The sequence below is a fragment of the Phacochoerus africanus genome, chromosome 6 (genome assembly GCF_016906955.1).
Source record: "Phacochoerus africanus isolate WHEZ1 chromosome 6, ROS_Pafr_v1, whole genome shotgun sequence".
NCBI classification, from domain to species: Eukaryota; Metazoa; Chordata; class Mammalia; order Artiodactyla; family Suidae; genus Phacochoerus; species Phacochoerus africanus.
This window is the reverse complement of record NC_062549.1, coordinates 36,655,175-36,675,273: the sequence shown is the minus strand read 5'-3', so window position 1 is coordinate 36,675,273 and position 20,099 is coordinate 36,655,175. Positions and strand designations below refer to the sequence as shown.

Genomic DNA, 20,099 nt, shown 5'->3' with positions numbered 1-20,099 from the left:
CATCCATGTTGCTGTAAATACCATTATTTCATTCCCTTTTTTATGGCTGAGTAACATTCCATTACATGTATATGTACCACATCTTGTTTATCCATTTATCTGTCGATGGACATTTAGGTTGCTTGCATGTCTTGCTATTGTACCTACTGCTGCAATGAACATTTTTGAGTCATGGTTTTCTCTGGATAGATGCCCAGGAGTGGGATTGCTGGGTCAAATGATAATTCTATTTTTAGTTTTCTGACAAATCTCCATACTATTTTCCATAGTGCTTGTACCACTTTACATTCCCACCACCTGTGTGAGAGTGTTCTGTTTTCTCCACACCCTTTCCAGCATTTACTGTCATTACTCTAGGAGATAGATCTGAGAAGATATTGCTCTGATTTATGTCAGGGAGTGTTCACTCTGTTTTCCTCCAAGAGTTTTATAGTATCTGATCTTATCTTTAGGTCTTTAATCCGTTTTGAGTTTATTTTTTGTGTATGGTGTTAGGAAGTGTTCTAATTTCATTCTTTTATGTGTAGCTCTCTGGTTTTCCCAGCACCACTTATTGAAGGGACTGTCTTTTCTCCATTGTATATTCTTGCTTCCTTTGTCATAGATTAGTTGACTGTAGGAAGAATAATTTAGTCATCTTTGAATTTCTATAATAAAAGCTGTCAGTCCAGTCATTTTCTTTCTTTCTATATTTCTTTCTTTTTCTCTTTCTTTCAAATGAGAGTTGCAACATTGATTTCAGGTTCTCTCGTGTGTGTGTGTGTGTGTGTGTGTGTGTGTTTGGTGTATGTGTATGTTTCTTTCATTTGGGAGTATGTGAAAGTTCCTGAGCCAGTGATTGAACCTACGCCACACAGCAGCAACCAGAGCCACAGTGGTGAGAACACAGGCGCCTCAAACCACTAGGCCATCAGAGAATTCCCCAGATAATACTCTCTTTAAGTGCTGTAGATTTCCATTAAAAGTCTGTGGATTTTCTCCTTGAGTTAAACACCTCTAACAAATCCCATTCCATCCTTTAATTACTTAATTTTATATGAGTAATAGTAAATAATACTTAAATTTAGTGAGACTTTAAAATATATAGGTGTAATATACCTTTTTCTTTTTTTTTACTCTAATTCATTTTCCTTTTATTTCCTAGGGTGTTTTTGTTTGTTTGTTTGTTTTGTTTTGGTTTTGGTTTTTTTTGCCATGCCTGTGGCGTGTGGGAATTTGGGGTCTGGGAATTGAAACTGAACCACTGTAGCAACTAGAGCCACAGCAATGACAATGCCAGATCTTTAACGCACTGAGGGAATTCGAATAATTAATTTTTTTCGTTTTTTTGAATCCTCTTTTCCCTCCAAATCCTTCAAAAATTTTTCTTTTTTGCTTCCAAACAAAAAGATGGGGCACTTTTTCTTTCACTTGAAGTCCACAGGTGTACAGTACCATTGAAGTAAAACAAAGCAGTTGTAGAACAAACAAACAAAACTTAGGAGTTCCCATCGTGGCTCAGTGGTTAAGGAACCCAACTAGTATCCATGAGGATGTGGGTTCGATCCCAGGCCTCCCTCAATGGGTTAAGAATCTGGCATAGGTTGAAGATGTGACTTAGATCTGGCGTTGCTGTGGTGTAGGCCGGCATCTGTAGCTCTGATTCGACCCCTAACCTGGAAACCTCCATATGCCTCCGGTGCGGCCCTAAAAAAAACAAAATAAAACAAAAAATCTAAACTTTCAAAAATTATGAATGATTTAAAAAACAGAGAAATACCTCTAAACTTAGGAAACCTCTTTTTTCTTTTATTCATTTGACAATTTTCTGTTTCTATTAAAATAAGAATTCTTAGATTTAAATTTAAAATTTTTTTGTTATATTTTTACTTAGATAACATTTATTTTTAGGTCTGACTGAGAAGGAAAAGGATTTTCTTGCTACTCGTGAAAAGGAGAAGGGAAACGAAGCTTTCAACTCAGGCGATTATGAAGAGGCTGTGATGTATTATACTCGGTGAGCAGATCTTCATTGTGTTTTCAATTTGCCAGTAAGAAAAAAATACTATTTAAATTTACCTGTTGGAATGTTATAAACAATCTAAATAATCCGTGTCAGACTCACTCAAGACATTGTCCTTGTGATTTACGATGCATCAGTTATGTTTACCTTGTTTTTTCAACACTTGCCTTTTTTTTTTTTAGTTTTACATTTTATTAGTGTATTTAGAAGGTTGTGTGTTTCAGAGCAATGACAGTTTATTTAGTTGGCAAGTATACTGTCATAAATTCATTTACCATACCCTTTATTGTCTTTTTTTTTTTAAATTTATTTCAACACTTGTCTTAATCCTATAAGCTTCCACCCCACCCCCACTTTTGACGGAGGTCCTAATTTTCCTATTTCACAGATAAAATAGAAGCTGTCTGAGTGGAACTTGACAGAAAGTCCATATAGGATAGAGGTTGAGAATTCAGGTTCTGAGAAAGAATGGGTATGTGTATGTGTGTGACTGAATCACTTTGTTGCACAGCAGAAATGATCACAACATTGTAAATCAACTACACTTCAGTATGACGTTAAAAAAATGAAAAAAAAAATAGTAGTTAAAAAAAAAAAAGGAACTTAGATCCTTCCGTCAGACTGCCTAGATCTAATCCTAGTACTTACGGTGCTACTTCCTACCACAGGGCCTTTGCATATGCTAGGTCCTCCGTCTAGAATATTCCCTCTTCTCATTATCTAGTTGATTCTAGCTCATCCTTCAGATCTCAGCCCATGCCTCACTTCTTTGGGGAAGTCTTGCTTTACCTCTCAGACTAGGTTATATCTCCACCCTACTCCATTTCTTAAGATCACTGTAGGAGTCCAATTTGCAGACTCTTAACAGCAGTCTTACCTCTCCTTTGTAGTACTTGTTGGATGTACAATTTAAATTGGTGTTTTATACTAATTGGATTCTAAGCTCTGTAAGAGCAGAACCTACTTATCAGTTTTTTAATGTCGTTGCAGCTCTAATGCCTAGCAGAAGACCTGGTTCTTAGTAGATATTCGGTATGTGTTTGCAAGCACTTCCAAAACTCTTACAGTCTATGAGAAGTAGACTAAACCACTGTTACAAACTGTGCTTATTATATACAGAGGCACTAAACTAGCCATATTATAACTAAATTCTGTACAATCTTCTCACCTTTGGAAGGAAAGGGTTTTTTCTTTTTTTTTTTTTGCTAATATTATTTGTGTCTCTAAAGAAGTTTGCTCAACTGTTGAAGTGAAGGTAAAGATGATATTGGAAGTTCCTGTTGTGGCGCAGTGGTTAAGAACCTGACTAGTATCCATGAGAATGTGGGTTGGATCCTTGGCCTTGCTTGGTGAGTTAAGGATTCAGCGTTGCTGCAAGCTGTGGTGTAGGTACAGACACGGCTCGGATCTGGTGTTGCCAGGCCCGTGGTGCAGGCCAGCAGCTGCAGCTCTGATTTGACCCCTGGCCCAGGAACTTTCATATGCTGTGGGTGGGTCCTTAAGAAAAAAAAATAAAGGGATACTGATGTATCATTCATTCAGTACAGCCTCTCCTGTTCAGGCAGGAGGATGTCAGCTCTGCTATTGTTCTCTCTCTTCTTGTAGATTTCCACCAGTGGAGAATCTCTTGTCTGTTACAGGGAATGAAATTTTTCTTGTCTGCCTTTTGAAGAAACAGAGGTGAAGAGTTAAAACATAGTATAATGGTTAAGGGAACTCAATCTGCCACTTTCTGACTTTGGGGAGATTCTTCACCTCTCTTGCCTCAGTTTTCTCAGTGTGTTGAGGCTATAATAGTGCCCACTTCAGAGCAGCTTGAAGATGAAATAAACATGCTGAAAGGCAGGATGGCCTGGTGGTAGAGAGAGCAGGTGGTGGAGTAGACCAGTGGGGTTTGAATCCTGACTCCAAGCTTGTGGTCTTGGGCATGTTACTTAACCTTTATGTTTCATCTATTTTCTAATCAGAAAAGCAGTAATACCTCCTCCACGGATTGTGAGGATTAAATAAGTTTAGCGTTTAGTGCCTGGCCTGTGGGAAGGACTCAGTATCAGGTACTTGTGTTATTTATTCTTACATGTACTTTCCATGTTTGGTCTCTACCCAAACATGTGATTTCTTTGTATTCATCTTCAATGATCTTAGTAAATTGACACTTTTTGTGACTTTTCCATTTTTATCTTCTATTGTTCTCTGGATTTAGAAAATTCAGTATACCGTCTTCCCCATATGTAGGAATATATTAGTTTACAGTATTCCAAATCAACTTCTTTTTTTTTCTTTTTTCTTTTTTTATCTTTTGTCTTTTTAGGGCTGCACCCATGGCATATGGAGGTTCCCAGGCTAGGGGTCTAATCGGAGCTGCAGCTGCCAGCCTATGTGACAGCTACAGCAGTGCCAGATCTGAGCCATGTCTCTGACCTATACCACAGCTCATGGCAATGATGGATCCTTAACCCACTGAGCAAGGCCAGGAATCGAACCTACAACCTCGTGGTTCCTAATCAGATTTGTTTTCCGCTGCGCAATGACGGGAACACCTCCAAATCAATTTCTAATCAATAACCAGATAGGTTTTAAATTCTTCTTTTCTTTAATTATTTTGCATTCATACTCTCTCTCTTTTTTTTTTTTGTCTTTTCTAGGGCTGCTCCTGCAGCATATGGATTTCCCAGGCTAGGGGTCTAATCGGAGCTGTAGTTGCCGGCCTACACCAGAGCCACAGCAATGTGGGATCCGAGCCGTGTCTGTGACCTACACCACAGCTCACGGCAATGCTGGATCCTTAACCCACTGAGCGAGGCCAGGGATCGAACCTGCAACCTCATGGTTCCTAGTCGGATTCGTTAACCACTGTGCTATGACGGGAACTCCAGTATAATAATTTCCTTAGAGTTAAATATACTTTTAGATTACAGACTAATTTGTATTTGTTAACACAAGAACAACATATATATTAGTTGTGGTTGATTATTTCTTTTTTTTTTGCCATTTCTTGGGCTGCTCCTGCGGCATATGGAGGTTCCCAGGCTAGGGGTTGAATCCGAGCTGTAGCCACCGGCCTATGCCAGAGCCACAGCAACGCTGGATCCGAGCCCGTGTCTGTGACCTACACCACAGCTCATGGTAACACCGGATCCTTAACCCACTGAGCAAGGCCAGGGATCGAACCTGCAACCTCATGGTTTCTAGTTGGATTCGTTAACCACTGAGCCATGACAGGAACTCCCCCCCCCCTTTTTTTGTACTAGAAAATTGTCCCCAAAGAGTCAAAAACATGTATTTGATATTTGATGTTAACTAAATTGGCTTTTTAGGAGATCTATGGGTATTTAAATTATCATGTCTCTTCTAAAGCCAGAATCCAATTTGAACCTCTTAATTGGATATTTGAGCATCTGTCCCAAAATAGATTTGGAAGAATTTAGTTTAAAATTTAGTGAATTTTAGAGTTCCCTAGTGGGACAGCAGGTTAAGGATCCAGTGTTGTCATTGCTGTGGCTCAGATCACTGCTGTGGCACAAGTTCAATCCCTGTCCTCTGAACTTCCATATGCCACAGTGCAGCCAAAAAATATTCAGTAAATTTTAGTTTATGGAATTGTAGATTACTACTTTTGATGAAGCAGGCTATATTAGTTTTCTGGAGCTGCCATACAATTCACCACAGCCCGAGTGGCTTAAATATTAGAAATTTAATTTCTCATCGCTCTGAAGGTTAGAAGTCTGAGATCAAGGTGTCTGCAGGGTTTTCTTTGGAGGTCTGTCGTCTTGGCTTCCAAATGGCCATCTTCTCTCTGTGTCTTCAAGTGATCTCTCCTCTGAGCATGTATATGTCTTAATCTCCTCTTTTATATAAAGCCATCAGTCATATTAGATTAGGGACCACCTTCATGACCTCATTTTCACTTAGCATCTCTTTAAAGACTATCTCCAGGAGTTCCTGTTGTGGCTCAGCAGAAATAAACCCATCCTGTAACCATGAGGAGGCTGATTCGATCCCTGGCCTCGCTCAGTGGGTTAAGGATCTGGTGTTGCCCTGAGCTCTTGTGTAGGTCAAGATGTGGCTTGGATCTGGCATGGCTGTGGCTGGTAGCTGTAGCTCTAGTTCGACCCCTAGCCTGGGGACCTTCATATGCCATGGGTGCAGCCCTAAAATGCAAAAAATAAAAATATGAAAAATGAAGACTGTTTCCAAGTCGAGTTCTCTTCTGAGGTGTGAGGGATAAGGACTTCACCATATGAATTTTGGGGGACGCAGTTCACGCATAACATGAGCTCTGTTTTCCAAATTCAGCAGAGTTTCTCTATCTTATTTTCCCTCCCATCTGCTTGTACCAGTAAGTGTCTCTTTTGCAGGAGCATATCGGTGCTTCCCACAGTGGCTGCCTATAATAACCGCGCTCAAGCAGAACTCAAACTGCAGAACTGGAACAGCGCTTTTCAGGATTGTGAAAAGGTCTTGCAGTTAGAACCTGGAAACTTGAAGGGTAAAAAAAAAAAGAAAATATTCATAGAATGCCTTTCAATTTGCAGCAGGGTCTGTTAAAGACCAATTGTAGACATTCATGTTTACACTATAAATATTCCAAATAGACTCTAATTTCTATGTATGTGAATGATGATCTAAACATGAATTGAAGTTACTTTTAATTCAAGTTTAACTTGGAATTTCAGTTCCTAATTATCTGTAGCGAAAAAGTAGCTAATCATCCCAGATGACTGAATAAATGGTACATGTGGGTTTTTGGGGGGTTTTGTTGTTATTGTTATTTTGCCTTTTTTTTTTTTTTCAGGGCCACACCTGAGGCATATGGAAGTTCCCAGGCTAGGGGTTGAATGAGAGCCACAGCTGCCGGCCTGCACCACAGCCATGTCTGCAACCTACACCACAGCTCACAGCAACTTGAACCAACTGCTCAGCTCACAGCTTACTGAGCGAGGCCAAGAATCAAACCTGCGTCCTCATGGATCCTAGTCAGGTTTGTTAACCACTGAGCTACGAAGGGAACTCCCAGGGTACATGTGTCTTTAAAGAAATATCTCACGCTTGCATTTGAACTGCGGTGTTTTTTTTTTTTTCTTTCAATTTTTTTTAATTGTGGTAAGATTCACATAATGAAAATTTACTATCTTAATGATTAAGTGTGTGGTTCAGTGGTATTAAGTGCATTCATATTGTTTTGCAGTCAGCACTGCTAGCCGTCTACTCTCTCCAGAATTTTTTTAGTCTTAAAAGTGTACACATTATATAATAGCCCTATTCTCTCCACATACACCCCCAACCCAGCCTCTGACCACTATCAGTGTACAGTCTGTCTTTATGATTTCTTTTTATTATTCTAGATACTTCATATAAATAAAATCATACAGTATTTATCTTTTTGTAACCGGTTTATTAAACCCTATCTTTTATCCCAAAAGTAAATTTAAGTACAATTTAATATGGATTTTTTGGTATATATATATATATATTTTTTTTTTGTCTTTTTGCCATTTCTTGGGCCGCTCCCATGGCATATGGAGGTTCCCAGGCTAGGGGTCGAATTGGAGCTGTAGCCACTGGCCTACACCACAGCCACAGCAACGCCGGATCCGAGCTGCGTCTGCAACCTACACCACAGCTCACGGCAACGAAGGATATTTATTAATAAATCCACACTAGGGCTCTAGAACTTTTTACCCACTGCTTTGTGGCCTTTTCCACCTAGATGTCCACAGACTTTTTTTTTTTTTTTTTTGTCTTTTCTAGGGCCGCACCTGTGGCATATGGAGTTTCCCAGGCTAGGGGTCTAATCGGAGCTGTAGCCACCGGCCTACACCAGAGCCACAGCAACTCAGGATCCGAGCCACATCTGTGACCTACAACACAGCTCACTGCAATGCTGGATCCTTAACCCACTGAGCGAGGCCAGGGATCGAACCTGCAACCTCATGGTTCCTAGTTGGATTTTTTAACCACCAAACCACGATGGGAATTCCCTCACAGACATTTTAAATTAAATGCACGTTGTCTAGGAGTCATCCCCAAAGCACATGGCATAAATTGTAATAGACTCATTTTAAGTCTTTAAATATTTATGCATCCAGATAAACACTGAATTTTTTCACCTGCCTGCAGACATGAGTGGGCAGAAACCATGGATATGCTGAAAGGGGATCCTGATGCATCAGCCTGACTGTCATTGTCATGGATGGCCCTTCTCTCCCCAGTAAGGGTCTCCTGTGCCTGTACTTGGTCTCTGTCGTAGAGTATGACTGGGCTCCCCACTTGAGGCAGGTGCCTGGTAAAGGTTTTATGATCTCCTGATGGGCCCACAGCTCCACTGTACCAGGCCCTGTGTCGTGTTGTACATGAGCTATTTTCACAACAGCTTAATAAATGTGCAGGTACTATTATTAGCACACTCACTTTTCAAAAGAACACTTGAAGCATAAAAAGATTGAACAACTCACCCACGATTGCACAGCTACTAAATGGCAAAGCCAGGGCTCGACATCAGATGAGACTCCAGAGCCCATGTCCAACCTCTGTGCTACTCTTCTGCCGGTAGAATGGTTTCCTGTTTTCATTCTTCCCTGTTTGAGTAATTTCTTAAGCGCCAGAATCTTCCCTGTTTGGATCACAGATTTGACAGAGCCCAGTCTAGTCATCAGAATGACCATAAAACATTAAGGAGCCTTGTATTTTTGCAAATTGATAAATGTCTTCCTTTTCAAGTTTACTTTTTACTCAAAAAGTATTTCTAAATGCAATGTAATGTTTGATCACATCCTGGAGCAGAAAAAGGACATTAGTGGAAAAATTGGTAAAATCCAAAGGCAGCCTCTAGTTAACAGTATTGTTCCAATTTCAACCTCTTAGTTTTGGCGAAGGTACTATAGTTACATAAAATGTTAGCATTTGGGAAAACTGGGTGAGGGTATATGAGAACTATTGGTATCCCCTTTGCAACCTTCTATAAATCTAAAATTATTTCCAAAATCAAAAGTTTTTTTGTTTTTTTTGTTTTTGTCTTTTTGCTATTTCTTGGGCCGCTCCCACGGCATATGGAGGTTCCCAGGCTAGGGGTCAAATCGAGCTGTAGCCACCGGCCTACGCCAGAGCCACAGCAACGTGGGATCCGAGCCGCGTCTGCAACCTACACCACAGCTCACGGCAACGCCGGATCATTAACCCTGCCCTGAGCCAAGGGCAGGGACCGAACCCGCAACCTCATGGTTCCTAGTCGGATTCGTTAACCACTGCGCCACGACGGGAACTCCGAAAAGTTTTAAAGAATAGGATTTCCTGCTGTGACACAGCAGGTTAAAAACCCAACTGCCGTGACTCAGGTTGCTGCAGAGGCACAGGTTCCATCCCTGGCCTGGCACAGTAGGCTAAAGCATCTGGCTCAGCCGCAGCTGTGACATAGGTAGCAGCTGCGGCTCATATTTGATCCTTGGCCTAGGAACTTCCATAGGCTGTGTTGTTGTGGCCATTAAAAAAAAGAGTTCAAAGAGCTCCCGTTGTGGCATGGCAGAGGCAAATCTGGCTAGTGGCCATGGGGTTGTGGGTTCAGTCCCTGGCCTCGCCCTGTGGGTTGGGGATCTGGCATTGCCGTGGCCTGTGCTGTGGGTTGCAGACGAGGCTCAGATGCTGCATTGCTGTGGCTGTGGCCAGTTGGCTGTAGCTCAGATTTGACCCCTGGCCTGGGGACCTCCATATGCCATGGGTGTGGCCCTAGAAAGGCAAAAAAAAAAGTTAAAATAGTAATTGTTATGTTATGAATATTTCTTTATAGATATTCTCTTCTGAAATCTGAACAGTAATAGTAATAGCTAAACTTAAAGTGTAGTGCTGCAATTTTGATTATATTTATCCTTTAGACTTTCATGGGTCATTCTAATAGAGACCAAAATCAAATTAGTCAAATTTATGTTTAAAAATAGTATGTTAAATTTGTCACTCTTCAGAATTTTACCGAGCCTGATGCTCTCCAAAATCATGGCTTATTCCACACAAAATTCTCTTGTTCTGTAATTAATAATGATGGGACCAGGAAGACATTCATTTCAGTATTAAAACATTGTCAAATTAGACACTGTAACTTATAAAAAACAAAACTGATAGAAATTACCTTTTTTTTTTTTGGCTGCGCCCATGGCATGCATAAGTTCTCAGGCCAGGGATCAAACCTGAGCCATAGCAGTGATGATGCCAGATCCTTAGCTGCTAGGCCACCAGAGAACTCCTATAGTGCTCAGTTTCTGATCTTAGCTGACTTTAATCATCAGGATTCCTTCAATTCCCTGTGTGAAATATCTCCTTCTAAAATCATTTTAGAGAGTTCCCGTTGTGGCTCAGCGGAAATGAATCTGACTAGGAACCATGAGGTTGCAGGTTCAATCCCTGGCCTTGCTCAGTGGGTTAAAGATCCCGGCATTGCCATGAGCTGTGGTGTAGGTTGCAGACATGGCTTGGATCTGGCGTTGCTGTGGCTCTGGCGTAGGCCAGTGGCTACAGCTCCGATTAGACCCCCAGCCTGGGAATCTCCATATGCTGCGGGTGCAGCCCTCAAAAGACAAAAATAAAATAAAATAATTTTAGAAATTGCCATCAAGACTTCACTAATGACCCATATTCTGAGTCAGATGCTCATCAGTACTATACTAAATTTGTTTCATTAATTGGCAAAATACTAGTGATGGCTACAAGGAGGAAAATGTTGCTGTTTAGTGAAAAGCTTCCTAGTTTTGCAGCACAGCATGGTGCCACTGAAGGATCGAGGTGTGGATCTCTTAGCCCTTAGAGGGGCTGCCAGAGGACCAGGTTTTTAGAGGGGACAGTTGGCTGATGCAGCCTCTTCTGCTTACCTTGGCAGCATTTTCTGTATTTGCAACAATATGAAAATGAGTGTAGGAGTTCTTGTTGTGGCTCACTGGGTTAAGAACCCAACTGTAGTATCCGTAAGAATTTGGTTTCGATCTCTGTCCTTGCTCATGGGGTTAAGGATCCAGCATCGCTACAAGCCATGGCATGGGTCACAGATGCAGCTCAGATCCAGGGTTGCTGTGGCTGTGGCCCAGGCCTCAGCTGCAGCTCTGATTCATCCTGTGGCCTAGGAACTTCCATCTGCTTCAGATGTAGCTGTAAAAAGACAAAAAAAGTGGGTGTGGTTTGCATCATTGGATCCTAAGCTGTTCTGTGCTATACGTATTATTCCATTTGAAAAATATATTATTATCCTAATGCCATGTGTTAAAAAAAAATAACTTATTTTGGTTAATTTTCAGCACTTCTGCGCCGTGCCACTACCTATAAACATCAAAACAAGCTCCAGGAAGCTATAGAAGATTTGAATAAAGTACTGGCTGTTGAACCTGCTAATGAGTTGGCCAAAGTAAGTCCAGAAAGTAATACCTTACCTAAATCTGTTGTTTTCTATTTCTATGTTTGTATTAAAATGATAGCAATATTGTTGAATAAATGAAGATTAGGACACAGCTTTAAGAAGTAGGTATATCTTGGAGCTCCCGTAGTGTCGCAACAGAATTGGCAGCATCTTGGAAGCTCTGGGACACAGATCCAATCCCTGGCCCGGCACAGTGGGTTAAGGATCCGGCATTGCCACAGCTGCAGCTTGGATCTGATCCCTGTCCTGGGAGCTCCATATATTGTGGGGCAGCCAAAAACAAAAGCTGGTATATCTCAGATGCCCTGAAGTGCTACTATCTTTTTGAAGTGGAAGAAAGCAGGCTTTTTTTTTTTTTTTTTTTTTTTTTTTGCTTTTTAGGGTTGTACTCATGGCATATGGAGGTTCTCGGGCTAGGGGTTGAATCAGGGCTACAGCTGCCAGCCACAGCAACGCAGGATTTGAGCCACGTCTTCGAACTACACCACATCTCATGGCAATGCTGGATCCCTGACCCATTGAACGAGGCCAGAAATCGAACCCACATTTCATAGTTACTAGTCAGATTTGTTTCTGCTGTGCCACAACGGGAACTCTGAAAGCAGGCTCTCAAATCATAAACCTGCTCCCAAAGGACAAATAATTGCCTAGCATTGTAGGCTGTTCCGTTCTTTGAGATAATTTCATTTCATGGGTTGAGTGGTGCAGAGGTTTCCTAGGTAGGATTAGACATGAGCTTGATGAGAATAAAACTGTGTTTCCCTCTGTGATTGCACTGCAAGCACAGCATCCTTGACAGTAAACTCACTCAGATATGCACTTAGGGGATCTGTGTTAACGCTTGAAGAGTAGACGTAAGTGTCAAGAACCGTGAAGGGTCTGAGACTTTACCTTCCTTAGAAATTAGCAAGACAGCCTAGGAGAATACACAAGACTCCTGGGTCTGATACAAAGGACTTTGGTACTCACAACATGACCAGCCAATGAGCTTCAATTTCACAACAATTTAAGAGTTCCTGTCATGGTGCAGTGGTTAACGAATCCGATTAGGAACCATGAGGTTGCAGGTTCGATCCCTGGCCTTGCTCAGTGGGTTAAGGATCTGGTGTTGCTGTGAGCCGTGGTGTGGTTCGCAGATGCAGCTCAGATCCCACATTGCTGTGGCTGTGGTGTAGGCCGGCAGCAACAGCTCCGATTAGACCCCTAGCCTGGGAACCTCCATGTGCCGCGGGAGTAGTCCTAGGAAAGGCAAAAAGACAAAAAAAAAAAAAATTCACATCACTTACCCTGGCCCCCAAGTTCCAGTGGGGGCAGTGCAGAAGGGCCAGATGGGTGCTGCACACTCCATGAGGTCGTGTCACAGCTGAGGAATCCCAGATTTAAAAAACCCAACCCCCATCTTTTGTAATGGGATCCAAGCAAAACCTGCCCAACCTCTGTTCCAGAGGGTAACATGATTGTGCAGGAAAGCAAACAAACCTCTTTCCTCTGAAGGGAAATACTCTCTATTTCCCACGGCTGTTCTCAGTACAAATCGTCTAGAACGAAGGTGGTTTAGTTCCTCCTTTCACATTTATTCAGACGTGGGAAACCCACGGAGAACTGTCTTCTACCAATAAGTTGTCACAGTTCCACATAGACCTTTGAGGTTATCTCTGTCACCCTCTCTGAGTGGCAGCTAATGTCCCTGCTGCATCAGCTGCATTTGTCAAGTCAGCATTTCAGTGGATTAGGTTTAGGGCCCAGCTTAGGAACACAGCTTGTCCCCATAGTATTTCTTTTTTTTTGGTATTGTTGTTATTGTCAGAAGTCACAAATATATTTCTTTTTAATAATGGTATGTTTATTGAAAAGTTAGCATTATAATATTTTAAAAGAAAAAATTTATTTAAAAATTTTTTAATTTTAATTTTTTAATTTTTATCTCTGGGCTATGCCTGCACATGTGGAAGTTCCCAGGCCAGGAATAAAACCTGTGCCATAGGAGTGGCCCAAGCCACAGCAGTGACATCTCTGGATCCTTAACCTGCTGCACCACCAGGGAACTCCTAAAGGAAAAAATTTGAAACAAGGAAAGTCACCTTTAATTTCATTATCCCACCCAATTTCATGTTTACATATTAACTTTTAGGCTGTAACCAAATGCATTTTTCTTAATCTTATGTAAAGATTAACTTAAAGTGGATCATACATCTTAATTTAAAACTTAAAATATAAAAATTCTAGAAGGAAACAGAAAATCTTTATGACCTTGGATGAGACAAATATTCCTTAGATATGACACAGGAGCATAATAATCCATAAAAAGCCGATAATTGGGTTTCATCAGAGTTAAAAACTTTTGTTCTTTGAAAGATACTATCAGAAGAATAAAAAGACAAGCCACGGTCTGGAAGAAGAAATTTGCAAAGGGCCTGTATCATGAATACATTCAGAACTCTCACAACTCAGTAATAAGAAAACAAGCAGGCTGATGAAAAATGAACAAATATTTGATCAGACACTTCACTAAAAGAGATACGTGAATGGAAAATAAGCACGTGAAAAAGATGTTCAATATCATTAGGCACCAGAGAAATGTAAATTAAAACCACACAAGATATCACTACGAACTTAGTAGAACAGCTCAAACTAAAATGATTGACCATACCAAGTATTGGTGGGGATGTGGAGGAACTGAAACTCTTGGGAAAATGATCCCATTGCTTTGGAATATAGTTTGACAGTTTCTTAAAAATTTAAACAAAATCATATGCTGACCGCACGGCCCAGTTATTCCGCTCCTAGTATTTCCAAAGAAAATTGCAAGTATGTGTCCACATAATGTTTTATGCCCAAGTTCCCGTTGTGGCTCAGTGGTTAACGAATCCCACTAGGAACCATGGGGTTGCGGGTTCCATCCCTGGCCTTGCTCAGTGGGTTAAGGATCCAGCATTGCCATGAGCTGTGGTGTGGGTTGCACATGAGGCTCGGATCCCACATTGCTGTGGCTCTCGTGTAGGCGGGTGGCTACAGCTCCGATTTGACCCCTAGCCTGGGAACCTCCATATGCTGTGGGTGTGGCCCTAGAAAAGGCAAAAAAAAAAAAAAAGATTTATGCCCAAATGTTCATGATGGCTTTCTGAAAACAGCCTAAAATGTCCATCAACAAGTGAATAAATAAACAGATTATTTTACATTCCTCTAATAGAAAACTACCAAGCGGTAAAAAGGAATCAACTAATAGGTACAACAACATGAATTTCAAAATAATTATGCTGAGTAAAAAAGGCGAGACAAAACGTGTACATTCAGTATGATTCTGCTTATATACAATCCTAGAAAATGCAGATTAATCTATCATGGCAGAAGGAGTGATTGCAGGGTCAAGCCAAAGAGAAGTATAATAGATAAAAAGAAACGTTTGGGAACGATGGCTGTGTTTACTATTATGTCAGAGCATATTAACTTTGAAGTTCCCACTGCGGTGCAGTGGGTTAAGGATCCAGCATTGTCTTTATGGCAGCATGGATTCAATCCCCAGCCCATGCAATGAGTTAAGGATCCCATGTTGCTGCAGCTGTAGTGTAAACTGCAGCTGCAGCTTGGATTTAATCCCTTGCCCAAGAACTTCCATATGCCTCAGGTACAGCCAAAAAAAAACCAATAAAAAAAATTTAACTGATACACTTAAGTAGGTGTGGTTTATGTCAGTTATACATAATTGTTTAAAATGAGAAAAGAAGATGATTAGATTTTTTTTTTCAATTCTATTTGGCATAAAATATAGAACTTTCAGTATTACTATTAAAAATGTGTACTATGCTTCAGTTTGTATAATTGTATATTTGTGTGTGCATGTGCATACAAACATATCTAGAAAGATGATCATCAGACCATCATAGTTTATCCAAGTGGCAGGATTTCAGATGATTTTTTTTCCTTCCTTTTTTTATATTTACTAAAGCTGTAAGTTTTTACAATGGACATGTATAATCAGACAAAGCAATGAAGTTGTTTGAAAAGCAAAAAAAAAAAAACAACAAAAAAAGCCACCATAAGAAGTCTTTATTCACTTTTTGGTTATCTCTATTCATTTTTTAATATCTTCATAGTCTTACCTGCAAGAATGGTTCTACTTTTTATTAAAGGAAAACGTTGTCTTTAATGTGGTGATTATGTTGCAGAAAACCTTGTCAGAGGTTGAAAGAGATCTGAAAATTTCTGAACCTGCATCTAAGGCTCAAACCAAGGGGAAAAGGATGATGATTCAGGAAATCGAAAACTCAGAAGATGAAGATGAAAAGGGCAGTGGAAGAAAACCTGAAGACGGCAGTGGAGATAAGAGTAAAATATCTTTTCTCTTTGGTTTATGCAAAAAAACCCTGTTTTGTTATATAATCGGCTGGTCAAATTTTCTACTCGTACAGAAATTCTTAGTCTACCAATCTTTTTCTAGCCTTTACCTTGTAAATCCACAAGCAGGTTTTTCCTTAACCTTTTTCTTCATACAGCTCATATTTTTTCTATTATTTTCTTATTGAGGTATAACCAATGTATAACATTATATTAGTTTCAGGTATACAACATAATGACACAACATTTGTATATATCGGAGTTCCTGCTGTGGCACAAGGGGATCACTGTCATCATCTCTGCAGCTCCAAGATGTAGATTCAGTCCCCAGCCAGGGTCACTGGGTTCAAGGACCCAGTGTTGCCACAGCTGTGGCTTAGGTGACAACTGTGACTTGGATCTGATTCCTGGCCCAGGAACTCCATATGCAGCAGGGTGGCTAAAAAAAGAAAAAAATAGAGAAGAGATAGATAGAGATTAAGAGAAAAAAGAGAATGTATAGGAGATCAAAGAAGAGAGTTAGTGAATATAAATATAGGATAGCAAAGAGAGTATATATGTATTTTAAAAGAAATATATTAATCAAATATATATTATACATTTATTTTAAATATATTTATATCAAATATATATTATATATTTATTTTAAATATAAATATATTTATATTTATATTAAATATATAATATATATATACATGTATCATAAATTTATATATTTATAGTGAATTGGTCACCACAATAAGTCTTGTTAAAGTTTTTTTCTTTTCTTTTTTTTCATTTTTACAGCCACACCTGTGGCATATGCATATGGAAGCTCCTTGGCTAGGGGCTGAATCTGAGCGGCAGCTGCTGGCCTACACCACAGCCACAGCAATACCAGATCCAAGCTTCATCTGCAACCTACGCCCCAGCTTGTGGCAGCACCAGACCCCTTACCCACTGAGAGAGGCCAGGTATCAAACCCACATCCTCCAGGACATTATGTTGGGTTCTCAACCCACTGAGCCACAATGGGAAGTCCAAAGTTTTTTTCTTAGTATAAACTCCCAAATGCATTTTTCTTCTTAATCTGACGTCTTTTCTAGTGCTCAATTCATGATTATTATTCTTAAATGTAAATGGCTATATCCATGTGAAACCAACCATTTGCAAGTTAAGCTTAAACAGTCTCGTAAATGATCCTTTTCTATGTAGCTCTTTGGTTGCAGCAAATGTGTCGGCTTCCCAGGGGCTGTTTACCTAAAAATGAATGTGCTGTTGGAAAATTGCTATGCATGCTCCTCAAAAAATTTTTTCAATATGCAATTTCACTTTTGATGTAATTAAAAATAATCTAGACTATGTAGAGCTTAATTTTCATAATATAAAACAAGGAAAGTTATATCAGCCTTAAGGAAAAAGATCTGCCTTTTCACTTGACTGGGGTGGAGGTGGAGGGGGGGAGAAGTTTTTCTTTTTTCTTGAGAGCTCCTGAGCAATTAAGGGGGAAATGTCAACTTTGGAAATCATTCACAGGTAATTTGACAGAATATTTTAACTTTGAGAGAGAAATAGAAAATGTTCAATACAGTCAATTAAAAAAAAAGGAGTATAACTTTATTTTTCAATGGTAAATATAGTGTAAACTGTATACCTCAGATTAAAATATGATGTGTTGGAGTTCCTGTTGTGGCTCAGTGGTTAACGAATCCGACCAGGAACCATGAGATTGCAGGTTCAATCCCTGGCCTTGCTCAGTGGGTGAAGGATCCGGCATTGTCGTGAGCTGTGGTGTAGGTTGCAGACGCGGCTCGGATCTGGTGTTGCTGTGGCTGTGGTGTAGGTTTGATTGGACAAATCTATAGCTCTGATTGGACAAACCTACAGCTCGGATTGGACCCCTAGCCTGGGAACCTTCATATGCCACTGGGGCAGCCCTAGAAAAGGCAAAAAAAAAAAAAAGACACACACACAAAAATAAATAAATAAAAATAAAATATGATCTGTTAAGCTAGGATAAAAACAAAAGCATGATGAGAGAAAAGAGAGAGAAGAGGAGACATAAAATAGAGCACCAGAGAGAGTGGGGAAAGGCAGAGAGAGCATCAGAAGGATAAAAAGAGGGGAAAATAAGGTAAACAGCTCTCAGGGATTGAGGCTCGCCTTTTAAGTGAGCTCTGGCAGCCAGTGTTTTTCTTAGGGTTTATGTTTAGCTTAAGATAATTAGCCAAGCATCTTACTCTTAAAGGAAATCATTTTAATCTTATCTGGAGCAAGATATAGTATAAACTGTACTATTTTAATTTATTTTAAAAATTTATGTATAGTGGCATACAGTTGAACTTGTGTATAATTTCATGTAACCACTGCTGCCACAGTCAGGAACAATTTCATCACACCAGAAACTCCTTTTTCCTTTCTTTTTAGCCAAACCCTTCCTCATTTCAACCTTGGAAACCACTGATCTGTTCTCTCTTCCTATAGTTTTACCTTTTCCAGAATGCCATGTAAATAGAATCAGAGAATAACTTTTTTTTTTTTTTTTGGTCTTTTTGCCTTTTTTAGGGCCACTCCCATGCCATATGGAGTTTCCCAGGCTAGGGGTCTAATCAGAGCTATTGGACAGCCACAGCCATACGGGATCCGAGCCACGTCTGTGACCTACACCACAGCTCACGGCAACACTGGATCCTTAACCCACTGAGCGATGCCAGGGATTGAACCCACAACCTCATGGTTCCCGGCTGGATTCGTTAACCACTGAGCCACGACAGTAACTCCAAGAATATGTAACTTTTGAGAGCAGCTTCCTTCACTTAGCAAAATGTCACTGAGATTCATTCATGTAGCTGCACGTATCTTGGGTTCATTCCTTTTTATTACCGAGTAGTATTCTATTATATGGATACATCGAAATTTGTTTATCCCTTCATTTCTTCAAGGACATTAGGATTTTTTTCCAGTATTTGGTATTTATGAATATATAATATATAATAGTATTATATATAATACTTATTAACATAATATAATACTTATAAACATATAATATATATAATACTTATTAACATTTATGCACAGGGTTTTGGGTGAACGTATGTTTTCATTTCTCTAGGGTAAATACCAAGATTGGGATTGCTGGGTAACATGGCAAGTATATGTTTAACTTTATTTTTAAAAAGTGCAAACTGTTAACTTTTCTAGAATGGCTGTACTGTCTAATCATTGGGGGCAGGGGGAGCTGTACAATTTTGCATTCCCGTTAACAACACATGCAAGTTCTAGCAGCTTCACATTGTTGCCAGCATTCAGTATTTTATTTAAAAAAATATTTTTAGGAGTTCCTGTCGTGGCGCAGTGGTTAACGAATCTGACTGGGAACCATGAGGTTGCGGGTTCGATCCCTGGCCTTGCTCAGTGGGTTAAGGATCTGGCGTTGACGTGAGCTGTGGTGTAGGTTGCAGATGCGGCTCGCTCTGGTGTAGGCCGATGGCTACAGCTCTGATTAGACCCCTAGCCTGGGAACCTCCATATGCCGTGAGAAGCAGTCCTAGAAAAGGCAAAAACGACAAAAAGAAAAAAAAGAAAAAAAGAAGTATTTTTAGCCATTCTATTAGGTGTATGGTGGCTTGTCACTGTGGTCTTAATTTTCATTTTACTAATGGCTGATGATATTGAGCATCTTTTCATGTGCTTATTTGTCATGTCTATATCATTTTTGGTGAAGTACCTGTTGAAATTATTCTACCAGTTTTTTAAATTGGGTTGTTATTTTGGCCATGCCTGCAGCATGCAGAAGGTCCCAGACCAGGGACTGAACCTGCACCATAGCAGTGACAAGGCTAGATCCTTAACTGCTGGAACATGAGGGAACTCCTGGGTTGTTATCTTATTGAATTTTGAGAGTTTTTATATATCTATATATATACATATAAATATGTATATATATATGTATGTGTGTGTGCATTTATTTATATTATATGTATATAAATTTGGCTATGCCCACAGCATATCAAAGTTTCTAAGCCGTGACTCCAACCTGCACCATAGCAGCAACCCAAGCCACTGCAGTGAAAACATGGGATCCTTAACCATCTGAGCCACAAGAGAACTCTTTTTTTTTTTTTTTTTTTTCCTTGAGATAGAGTTTTTATATTTTTTATATAGTTTGGGTAACAGTTTTCCTACCCGACTTTTATGGACTATGGTTCTAATGTTAGTTTAGTTTCAGAACCTTTGCAGCTCTATTTGGATTGGTCCCGCCGTGTACCACCCCATGATCAGCTGGGGACAGGGCAATGGTTTCCTCTGTAATTCACTTCTCAAAATTTTTGGTATAATGTTTAGGGTCAAATTTATGAACATGGGAGTGCCTGTTGTGTGTCAGCGAGT

General features: G+C 39.9%; 1 protein-coding gene across 3 annotated transcripts in view; it reads left to right on the top strand.

Annotated features, from left to right (window-relative positions):
• SPAG1 (sperm associated antigen 1) overlaps positions 1-20,099 on the top strand; it is a 97,781-nt gene that overhangs the window by 31,930 nt on the left and 45,752 nt on the right. For all 3 annotated transcript variants that reach the window (XM_047783524.1, XM_047783525.1, XM_047783526.1), the window contains 4 exons: positions 1,891-1,996; positions 6,361-6,491; positions 11,278-11,384; positions 15,563-15,722. In XM_047783524.1, coding sequence (XP_047639480.1) covers positions 1,891-1,996; positions 6,361-6,491; positions 11,278-11,384; positions 15,563-15,722 — 504 coding nt within the window. The remainder of the gene's footprint in view (positions 1-1,890; positions 1,997-6,360; positions 6,492-11,277; positions 11,385-15,562; positions 15,723-20,099) is intronic.